This window comes from Rhamphochromis longiceps, linkage group LG22 (genome assembly GCF_057381845.1).
Source record: "Rhamphochromis longiceps isolate RC_006_pf linkage group LG22, R_longiceps_female_GT1.1, whole genome shotgun sequence".
NCBI lineage: Eukaryota > Metazoa > Chordata > Actinopteri > Cichliformes > Cichlidae > Rhamphochromis > Rhamphochromis longiceps.
In genome coordinates this window covers 35,021,526-35,033,826 of record NC_140577.1, presented here as the reverse complement: position 1 = coordinate 35,033,826, position 12,301 = coordinate 35,021,526, and the positions used below count along the sequence as shown (strand labels likewise).

General features: G+C 39.9%; 1 protein-coding gene across 1 annotated transcript in view; it reads left to right on the top strand.

Moving 5' to 3' along the window:
• The first annotated feature begins 8,122 nt into the window (after positions 1-8,122).
• Positions 8,123-12,301, top strand: part of LOC146644401 (thrombospondin type-1 domain-containing protein 7A-like) — a 214,261-nt gene continuing 210,082 nt past the window's right edge. The window contains exon 1 of the mRNA XM_085395316.1: positions 8,123-8,566. Within this exon, the coding sequence (XP_085251442.1) occupies positions 8,413-8,566 (154 nt within the window). The 5' untranslated portion in view covers positions 8,123-8,412. The remainder of the gene's footprint in view (positions 8,567-12,301) is intronic.

The window sequence follows — 12,301 nt, the reverse complement described above, 5'->3', positions numbered from 1 at the left end:
GTTTCCTGAGAAAACATATTTACATAAAAGTGCATTAGGAGTGGTAATATATCCATGCATATTTTAGCAGGTATGTGTGCATTGTACAGCTTGACTGCTGCTGGGATGAAGACACGTGTCTATGATAATGCTTCATCTTACACTGTAGCTGTAACAATCTACTGCTGAAGGCAAGGGTGTAGATTTGGTTTTGGCGTTGGTGGGGACGGATGATTCAACCACTGAACCCTTTTCCTTTTTGTTTTTGCTTCTTGATAAAAAAAGGGAGAAATATACTTGCCTACATGTGCTATTCTACATGCTTTTAAACCATTTAAAATTACAATTCATAGTTTTATATGTGAATTATATAATGTTAAATTACTATTAAACAAATGACTAAAGTCTAAAAGTATTTTAGACTTTAGTTTACTTCAGCCATATTCCATATAAATCAGGTATCATACAAAAATAAAAATAGAGTCATGACAATAAAAGAATATGACTTTAAGGACTTAACATTACTTCAGTTACACCAGCATCTCTGACACATTAGCACAAAGCCAACACTGAGTGACCTGCTGGTTTCTGTCCATAAAACTACTCATCTAAGATGACCACAGAGTAAAACATCTCTCAGCAAAATGATGCAACATTTTAGGCACTATTGCCCCGATCAGATCAGTGAGCTGGGATTTTTTATTCTCAACTTGAGCTACTGTTACAGCAACAGATATGGACTACATGCCCCACACAACAACTCAATGTCCACTATGTGAAGCAGCCAAACACATGCCTGCTCCTCTCGTTAACTGAGATAAACTGCTGGCATATTGGTTTTACATCTATACTGTCCAGTTTCTCCTGGTGGACATGGTACAGCCTGTGTAAACTAATATCCTGGCTCGCTCGAGGCTGCTGTTTTCTCTGACAGTTTCAATCAAAATTAGAAATGCTGCTCTGAGACTGAGAGAACTAATAGTGCTGCCTGTTGTGCAGTTAGTTTTCAAAACACGTTATTCGTGGTTTTAGACTGACGTGGGTCAAAGCCTGGCATAGCCTGTAACATTATTGTGACGGACACATTTCATGAGTGAACTTGACTTTAAGTGACTTACAGGTTTCATTGAAAAACACTTTCTTATATCCAGGTTCTTCTTCTTGCTGCCGTCCTAAACAGAGCTCCCTGAAAGGCTCAGCCAATCACATTGGCCATATTTGTCACATGACGTAGGACTCCAGTAGAGAACGTAATTTAACTCTTTCTGGAGTCGTTGAGACGTTGACAGATTGTTATTTCTTTCTATCGGGTTTGTTTTTCTTTACTCGAAGAGATCAAATTATTGGTGGGGACACGTCCCTGCTGTCCATGCCAAATCTACGCCCTTGGCTGAAGGAGCTGCTCAGGGCCTCCACAGTCTCATGCATTGGTTCAGAGGTGTTGTCCATGATGTACCGTAGCTTGTCTAACATCCTCTTCTCACCCACCTCCTCTGTGGAAACTAGTGGACTGGCCAGGACAGAGCTGGCTCTCTGCACCAGTCTATTAAATTATTTTGTGTCAGTCTCCGTGGTGCCACCTCTCCAGCAGACAACCACATATAAAATTTGCTTAAGCTATTAATGTGTCATAAAAGGTCCTCAGTAATGCCCTGCACACCCCCAAAGACCTCAGCCTGCCCAGCAGATGAAGCCAACTTTGGGTCTTCTTGCACAGAGTGTTTTCTCACCAGTCCAGTTTTCTTTTGTGGAGAAGAACAATTTGGAAAGGAAAATATGTTTTGAAAGAACCATGGTGAGAAAAAAATATAACCTTACTTGTGCTAGTAAGGTTATATTTTATACACTTAGCATCGACTGTGTGCAAGTAGATAACCTCCTTAACAGAGAAAAAGAAGAAAGACAATTCAGAATATGACATTTCTACTAAACCAGTTTAGCAGAAGTCCTGAAATCTCCTGATTCTCAGATGCCTCAACATTCAGCGGGTAAAATAGGTGTGAACAAGTCACCAATTTTCTAATGAAATATATTCCTACAGGCACTATTGACATGACATTCTCACCAGATGCTGGTAACAACCCATCGAACTCACACATGCAGAGAACTCAAACCACAGATGTCCATAGATAAAGATTGCCTCCACTCAGCCTCATTATGTGTAATAATCAGTGTTGGTCAAGTTACTTGAAAAAAGTCATCAGTAACTAATTACTGATTACTTCCCCCAAAAAGTAATCCTGTTACTTTACTGATTACTTATTTTCAAAAGTAGTTAGTTACTTAGTTACCTTTTAAAAACATAATTTACAACCTGAATAGGTGATAAAGCAAAAAATTAAATTATATGCAACATTCTCTGACTGGAAGAAATTAGTTTAACATTTAAATCTATTTTCTGCACATTCCAGCACATAAAATAAAATAGTTTTTTGTGTTTACACTCGCTCTTTCAAATAGATGCAAGTAAAACACAGCAGAAAATAAATCAAATTAAAGACTCAGCGGTCCTGTTGCTCTATTTTCACCTGTATAGCAGGAGTGGGGCAGGTGGAGGTTTGCCCTGGTGCAGGTGTGTCGTAGCCGTCATGTCAGTGGAAGAATCCGGGAGTTTCTCTGTGAACTTCACATTCCCAATGTAAAAAGAAGTTTTCTTCCCACGCAGTGAACAGTGGACGTTAATGTTTTTGTCACTTTTTATGGAATCAAACTGAAAGTCAGGTCAGTACTTCCACGCTTTAAACGCTGCACGCTCATACTCTCTCCTGCACTCCATATATGATCCATTGTTGATCTGCACTAAAGACCTGAGTAACACTCTGGGCAACTTTGGGCTGACTCAGCATGTAACAGAGGCCACACATAATAGAGGACACACTCTTGACCTACTGATCTCCAAGAGCCTGAGCATTTCAAAGGTTACTGTGTCTGATGTGGGCCTGTCTGATCATTACTGTGTTTTCTTTGAAAGTAAAATCTCAGCCCACACAAATATATCAACAACAGTGATCACAAAACGGTGTATAACTGAACACAGTAGTGCAATTTTTAACCAGGTCTTCCCATTAACACCTGGCCTGTCCAAAGGTTCAGTCAATGAGCTCGTCAATAGCTTCAATGCTAACATGTTAAATGTAATGGACACTATTGCTCCCATTAAGGTGAAGGTTATCTCTGGAAGGAAAAAGTCTCCATGGAGAAACTCCACACTGGTGAAAAATGAAAAAAGAGAGTGTAGGAAAGCTGAGCGCAGATGGAGAAAAACAAACCTCCAGGTTCATTATGACATTTATAAAGAGAAACTTCACAATTATAATTTACAACTGAGGAATGCAAGGAGGTCCTACTTCTCTGACATCATCACTAAAAACAGCCATAATGCTCGGGTCTTATTTTCTACAGTTGACAGGCTAACAAACCCTCCTGTGCCAGTGGCAGCTGAACTTCATTCGACCATGGCCTGCAATGACTTTGCCAAATTCTTCACTGAAAAAATCCAAAAAATTAGACAAGCAATTGGTACATCAACAGCAGATCCAGGATATGTACTGTGTCCACCAAAAAACTGTTTAAACACCATGAAACAGTTTCAACCTATTAACAGCAAAGACCTGGAGGACATCTTAGGTCAACTGAACTCCTCCTCCTGCTGTTTAGATGTCCTGCCAACAAGTTTTTTCAAAAAGGTCTCAAAGACTTTAGAGTCAGACCTGTTACAGATCGCCAACTTTTCTTTATTATCAGGTGTGTTTCCAGAATCACTAAAAACTGCTGTAATCAAACCTATACTGAAAAAGGACAATCTTGACAAGACACAAATGAACAACTACAGGCCGATCTCAAATCTCCCGTTTTTAAGTAAGATCATTGAAAAAGCAGTTTCTCAACAGCTCAGTTACTTCTTAAAACAGAATAATTGCTACGATGCCTTCCAGTCAGGTTTTAGACAGAACCACAGCACTGAAACCGCTCTGACCAAAGTGTTTAATGACATATGTCTGAATACAGACAGTGGAAAAATGTCAGTCCTAGTTTTGCTGGATCTCAGTGCAGCATTTGATACAGTTGACCACAACATATTACTCAAACGACTGGAGAACTGGACAGGTCTTTCAGGAACTGTACTAAACTGGTTCAAAACATACGTAGAAAACAGGAAATACTTTGTATCAATAGGTAACTTCACATCTGAGCAGACAAGTATCACATGTGGAGTTCCCCAAGGTTCCATCTTGGGACCCCTTCTGTTTAACATCTACATGCTCCCACTGGCACAGATTATAAACAACAACAAAATAAACTATCACAGCTATTCAGATGACACACAAATATATATCACAATGTCACCAGGAGACCGAGGCCCTGTACAGGCTCTTGGTAAATGCATTGAGGAAATCAATGACTGGTTGTGCCACAATTTTCTCCAGCTAAACAAAAACAAAACTGAGGTAATAGTCTTTGGCGCCAAAGAAAAACGATTACAGGTCACCAGAGAACTTCAATCTATACATCTAAAAACCACAAACCAGGCGAGAAATTTGGGTGTAGTGATGGATGCAGACCTAAACTTAGAAAAACACATTAAGACAATAACAAAGTCAGCTTACTATCACCTCAAGAATATATCAAGGATAAAAGATCTGATGTCTCAACAGGACCTGGAAAAACTAGTCCATGCATTCATCTTTAGTAGGCTTGATTACTGTAACAGCATCTTTACAGGTCTACCTAAAAAATCAGTCAGACAACTACAGCTCATTCAGAACTCTGCTGCTCGAGTCCTCACTAAGACCAAAAAAGTGGACCACATCAGTCCAGCTCTGAGGTCTTTACACTGGCTGCCTGTCCGTCAGAGGATAGACTTTAAAGTTCTGATGCTGGTCTATAAAGCTCTGAATGGTTTAGGACCAAAATACATCAGTGACCTCCTGACCCAGTATGAACCTTCCAGATCCCTCAGGTCATCTGGATCCGGTCTTTTATCAGTTCCCAGAGTCAGAACCAGACACGGAGCAGCTGCATTCAGCTTTTATGCTCCTTATATCTGGAACAAACTCCCAGAAAGCCTCAGATCAGCTGAAACACTCAGTTTATTTAAATCCAGGTTGAAGACTCACCTGTTCTCAGCTGCATTTGAATAAAGCACCAAATCCACACTTTTAAGCTTAAATTTCAAAACTTACATTTAACTACTGATTTTATCTGTTTTGATTTTATATACTGTTGTTTGTTTGTTTGTTTGTTTGTTTGTTAATTAGTTAGTTAGTTTATTTGCTTGTTTTAATCAATTTTAAATCATGCTTTTTATTTGTTCTTGTTTCTAATGTCTCTGTAAAGCACTTTGAATCACCTTGTTGTTGAATTGTGCTATACAAATAAACTTGCCTTGCCTTGCCTTGCCTTGCACACAGCTGATACCACGAACGTCGCACTAGCTTATGTCACTGTCATGAGACACTCTTGCAAACGAAATCACGGTTTAGTAACGCAGTAACGCAGCGTACTTACGGGAAAGTAACAGTAATCTAATTACCTTTTTTGCAATAGTAATCCCTTACTTTACTCGTTTCTGATCAAAAATGTTATTTTCTTTTGTCAGAAAACTTTTTGCATGAAACAGGTTTGCATGATTAATCTCTCTTGTTGTTATAACAATGCTGTCACGATCAGCTGATATATACTAGGTACCTAAGTGACGTAGCTTGTTCATAGCTAACCTAGCTGCAGTTACCAAACTGATTACTACTATCTGCTCTGAAGTCGGCAGAATATGGGCTGTTCTGATGACACAGTGCTTCAAACTGCGCTAAATAATGTGCAATTGAAGCTCATCTGTTTTGTTATTATGTGACTGTGTGTTGGCAAGCAAAAGAACCGGGAATGCCAATTTGTAGGGGATAGCCTTTGGCTTAGGTTGGAGTCCCCTTCCCTTCCCCCTTTTTTCTGTGTCTCTGCTGTCGACACAGACAGCCGGGACTCCTGGACTTTCTGCTACATCAAATGATGCAACTATGGTGTTGAAGTAAGCCACTTAGCCTCTTTTATGACATTAGGCTTGAAGACCCACTTATGGTTCAGCCTGGAGGAGGTTTGTTGAGTTGGTGGAAGAAAGTGTTGATCCACTTCTAAGACAAAAAATCGATCTATACAACGGTAAATCTAAATTAAAGGAAATTTATACTGTGGTGTGCTTCATAGCATCTGCTTTCTCCTTGGTAGGAGAAACCTGTCAGCACCACAGGTCCAGTTGGGCACTCAATATTTCTGAATAATCTTCCTGTAGCATCTTTGTATATAACTGTTGGATCAGACATGTGGGAATGCTAATGAAACAGGCAACAATTAACATTCCCTTTTGGGAATGTTAAGTCCCAAATTAACATTGTTAATGTTGTTTTGGGAATTCCCAAAAGGAAAATGCTAATTGTTCAAGGAACTGTCCTTCACCTCCCTTATTTATGCAAATTCAGTAAACTCCAGGCTCAGATCAGATTTTTACAACAGAAAAACAAAGTGCTGTTTTTCATCAATATGAGCTTGTAAACTGTTATTAAGCAGGTATTGTGAAAACTAGAAACAGTTTGCTGAGCTTCTTAACTTAAATGATCATAGAAGGCAGCTAATCAATCATCTGTACAAATTACTTCTTCAGTCCTGGAAACAAACAATGCTGAAACATTCTTTGTAGTTGTGTCGTTGTGTGTACAGCAGCTCACAGCAGAGTCTTTTCAGCTAAATCAGACATTTCTTAGGACGTTTCCTGCTCAGCCATCTCTAATTTGCATAAAAACACATTATAGTCCAGATTTCACATATAATGATTGCTGTGAAATTTTTAATTCATATACTTATGCATATATGTTACAAAAGAAGCATGTGGAATCCTTTTAACATGCCATTTATTTTTCATGCTGGATTAAGCAAATATGATCGGTCCTCCTTGGTGTGTGCTTGGCTCCTGCGAACACTGTCCCCAATCTCTAAAGTTCTGTTGGTGATGGGCCTACAGCAGGGTGGGCCCTTTTTTCCTTTACTTTAGTTTTTTAAAATGTGCGTATGTGTCCTTAACCTTTCTTTCAACACCTATTTACCTGTAAAATAAGCTGGTGCAAGATGTTCATTATTAATATTTGCTTTATTTAATCAAAAAGTAGAAAATCAGGGATGAAATTACAGATTGTTCCTCAGTCTTTTTAGTTTTTAGTATCAACTCAACAAAAGAAGCAGATTAAATACTAACCATCAGTCGATATTACACCTTGAGTTTCAGTCTGAAATGACCACAGTCTTGATACTTTTGGTTTCTGGTGAAGAACGTCCAACACATACCATGGAAACGTTGATCCTCCAAACAGAGCAAGGCACCTGTGCAAACAAAATCCATATCACTGCAGAAGCTGCATGTCAGTTATCAAAGCTGAATAGAAGTCATAAAAAGTACTCTGATGATCAGCCATCCTGGAGCTTATATATCCCTATCCTGCACCACAGCACTGGAATTGCCATTCAGATTTTCCCAGATCCCAATCCACTAGATGTGCCAGGACAAGCCCACCTGGAAATCTGCAATGCTTCAAGAGTTATGAGCTGGTTTGCCAGTTAGTGGGGAATTTGACCAAAACTGGACAGGTGGTTTGAATATTTTGGCTGACTGGTGTATATAACAATATTATCTACATACCTGTCAGTCTGCCCCAGGGCAGCTGTGGCTACAACCCTAGCTGCCTCCACCAGTGTGTGAATGGGTGGATGACTGGGTGTGTAAAGCGCTTTGGGGTCCCTAGGCGGGACTAGTAACAGCGCTATACAAATACAGGCCATTTACCATTTACCATTTACATACCCTTCTTTTGACACATCCATCCATCCATGGTCATTTTTATTGTAATAAAAAGTTAAAATACAATAATGCTTTAATAGGAAAACTGCTGCTGCTTACTTGTTTATTTCACCAACAAACACATCTCCACATTCTTGATTCAGCTACCTAGAACTTCTCTCAGGTCTTTGTAAAACAGCATGAGAGATGAGTGAGCAGGGCGGGTGGACAGGATGTGTGTGTAAATGTGTGCATAAACTGCTTGTGTGTGTAAGAGAGAATGAGACAGGCAGAGAAAGAGCCGAGAGAAAGGGAGGCGCTACATTACCCGGCATACAGCAGCAGGAGCAGGCTGGGCTTAGGGATCTATTGTTCCCTGTTTTATTACTGCAAGAGCTCATTCGCACTCATTAAGTAGCCAGGGGAATAAGAGAAACCCAGAGGGAGAGGAGAGCGTGAGGAAACCTCACCCTCGCTTGCTCAGGATTACTTCTTGGATGCGGTGGCGTGGACAAAGCAGAAAATTCACTTGAGTGCCGCTCTCTACCTTGTGGCCAGGCTCACATTTTCCTCTCGATTGCATTGGGAACAGCAGTATTTGCCGTGCGGTGGCCATGGGGACGGCCGGCAGAGGTATCAGGATCCAAGAGGTCTTGAAAGGAGCCCCACTCCTCTCTCTCTGGACGTTAGCGCTGCTGTTTTTATCCATGTGGGAACTGGATGCACAAACTGCAGTGGAAACTCGACCCATGTACATCTGGCGAACAGGTACAGTCCATCCTCTCTGCTCGTTCAGTCCTGGTCCCTGAGACACTGAGTGACTGGATGGATGTTCTAACCTTACACTCTCGCTGAAATATTCATATGCAAATGTTTGTGTACATAACACAGTACATAAGGGGAAATGAAAAGGGTGAACATGCTCTTTTTTGTTTCTTTCACTTTTTATGATTGGATCAATATATCTCATAAATTAATATTTTTTTTAAACCAAAAGTTTATTTTCTCATGGTCTTTTTGTGGTTAATGCACTGGAGCCATCTTGCTACACTAGAGTTTGATAACATATTTGCTGCAGTCCCTGAAGTGAATGGGGGTTTTGCCCCCGTTTGGGGGGTGGAGATGTGCATTGTGCTCCAGTCTTTTTGGCAGAGCACTCCCCCAGACAGAGACAGCTGGAACACTTTGATTGCCTTATGCTGCTATTGGACTCATTTATCACATTTTGAGATGTGTGCAATTGATAAGAAATTGTGTGTGTAGCAAAGCTGCATATGTTGCTATGTTTCTGAGTGGGGAAAAATGGAAGCTAGCTGCGAAGGAAGCGACACAAACACAAATAGTAATTGACTATTGATGCAGGTGTTTTTGGTATCTGCTGATGACTTGTGAGTACAGCAGCTTTACAGTCTAAACACAATACAAGGATCCTCACTGCTGCTGTTTAGGGTGGTGCCTCTCACCATCCAAGGTTCATTCACTCTGTGAGAGCAGCACATGGCCAGAAGGACACAAGGGAGAAAGAGGGGAGGAGGATAGAGGAGGAGTGATGAAAGCAGAAATTGGGGGTGGAACTGTGTTGACCCATTGAGACAAAGGTGCCCTTTAGGGGCAGCTGGAGATGAATGTTCTCTTTCTCTACTGTCTAATTTCTCTTTCTCTGGATCAATGTCCTGGTTTCACTGGGATTCTGCAACCGCTGTACCACCAGTGACTGATCAATGAACATAACCCGGCAGTAAAGCTCAGCCTGCATGAGATCAACTATGGCTTTTGATGAAGTCTAAAATATGATCTGCAATCATTTGTTTATGAAGAATAGCATGTGCAGCGTAGTAATCATCCATGGGGTTGAAATAAAAATATTTCCGAAAAAATCTTTTAAAGAATGTTCTGCAATGTTTGCGTCCCCTAATTGGTTAAGATTCCCAGATGTGTATTCGGGACACCAGGAAAAACATTCACAATAAATTATTCCTTTTTTCTTTATACCAGCATCTGTGTAACATCTATTGCTGTAAAGTTTCTTTTCATTTTTATGTGGAAAATGATGGTAGCAGGTTGATGGTACATGTGCTTTCACCTGTTTTGTTTACTTTTTCTTTTGTTTGGTGAGTTTCCTCCTTAGTAGAAGTGAGACACCAGTATTGCTTAATGGTTTTTCTTTTAGAGCTGGTTTTATGCTATTTCACACTTGGACTACTTTCATTTAACGATTACCCTCATTTTACTTTCTGATTAGTTGGATTTATGCATCGAAATCGTCGTCTCTTTAATGGAAAAGCTTCTTTTGTTGCTCCTGACCTGCTCAGGTAATTTTGCTCTCAGACTGGCCTCTATTTATAATAATTTAGAATACTGATTTTGTTGTGAACATTATCCGTTTTTTAACACAGTATAGGATATAAAATAATTTTAACCAGGTCTGACTTCACAAGATAACACTAGACGTGATTGTGTGCACTTTAAAAAATTATTTCCTTCAAACTGAGACTTTGTTTCCTTTCCCCTTCAATCTTCGGGCAGCGGTTTACTCCAGTATAAAAACACAACAAGATAACACACAAATAGGTCACACTCACTATACGTTCTCATCAAAGATCATTTATTTATTCCTGTCATAGCTGTTGTTTACAAGCTTCATTGTTCACACCATGTGCAAAGGAATGGAAATCCTTTTGTATTATGTGCTGTACCTCCCACTGTGTTAAAGCAGCGGATGAGATTAAGGGCAGAGAAACCAGAGCAGATTGGCCAGACAAAGTTAACCTAGATACGGTATAGACATGTTTGTGTGGCGTCTCTCTTCTTGGCCTAAGTGTGTCTGTGCTTGGCACTTGGGTGCAGCTCTTGTCACCCTGACAGAACAATGGCAGCAGTGTAGAAAAAAACAGTCAGTGTTTTTGTGCATGCTGGGGTGTTACTGCCTAATCGGGTTCTTGTATGATATTAATAAATTCTCATTTCATCATTTTATTATTTTTACATTTATTCCATGTTGTCAGATTAGGAAGTATCAAAACCCTTGGCAGTCCTGATCCTTTCCCACAATAAATAAAGCCGCCTGCTGAGATCTCAGGAAAAGAGTTATTTTGAGTGTCAAATTCTGTATGAACAAATGTCCTGGTCACTTATAGGCAGGGTTTTAATAGTTTTGCAATTTTCATTAGTTTTTATTTTTATTTAGTTTTGACTTCAGATTTTCAATTTTGTATCAGGTTTTATTAGTTTTTACCTTTTGTTTGCTAGTTTAGTTTTTATTTTTTTTAAACCCTTAGTTTCAGTTATAGTTTTCGTCGTGTTTGCAACAATGAAGTGTAACAAAATCCCAGTTTCATCATATCAGTCATGCTCTTCTGCTTATCCTTGGGTATGTTGCTCTTCCAGCTACCATACCCTGCACCCTGGACAGGTCTCCAGTCTGTCGCAGGGCTAACACGCAGAGACAGACAACTCACATCCCCACCTATGGGAATAAATAAATAAATGAGGGCAGATGAACAACTATTGATAGCAGGCAACTATAAGATATATATCTTGGCCCCAATGAGACTATTAACTCTTGCAGCTCCAGGTGAATTGCTAAACTTTTTGAAGGCAAAAAGTTGTGTAGATATCCCAGTCTCAATAAACATATTCACCAACGCTTCCTCTCGCTTGTGATGTTCCTGCGAACGGACCAACCAGCAGCCATCGGCTCGCTGTTGGAAGCACTGCATTAATGGTTTTTGTGGAGTTGTCTCGGGATGCATCACACGGGTTAGCTTCTGTTTCTGGGGATGAGGCTTGGGCGTGCTCCCTTACCTTCTCAAGCTAAGCTAGGTTAGCCTTCTTGTGTGAGCTTTTCAAAGGTTCCCTTTAGAAATGTTCCGCATAATTTGTCTCTTTCCACTACAAGACACTTGCTTTATCTAAAACGCAATCATATTCAGAGTAATATGAAATTGGACTCTGGCGATTTCTCCCGACTTTTGCTGACGTGATTCTGCGCGTGGACGGAGCAGCGACACAGACGACTCGACTAACGTACTGCCCCCTGCTGGCACAATGAGACACAGCAAGAAAAAACCTGGAAACTACACTTCACTTTCACCCGACGCTATTGAAAACTAAACACATTTTCGCTATAAATCCAGTTAATTTTAGTTAGTTTTGTGAACGCTCATTACAGTTTTAGTTAGTTTTCCTTTTCCTTTTTTTTGCAAAGTCTTGTTTTTATTTTTATTTCCGTTAACGAAAATGTTTTTTCACTTCTAGTTTTCGTTAACGATAATAACCTTGGTGATAGGGAAAGGAATCGATCCCTCTTCTGCTACAATCAGCTGATTTCAATGTGTGCCAGAGGAGGAGGTTACAGTCTACAGCATGGATATTATTTTACAATGGATGGGTACTATTTTATATAATTTTATATTGCTTTCTCCTGGGAGTAATTAAGTAACATACACGTCTAATGCATGAGGTTTTTTTTTTTACAAGCTAACATTTATTAGAAGAGCTTGT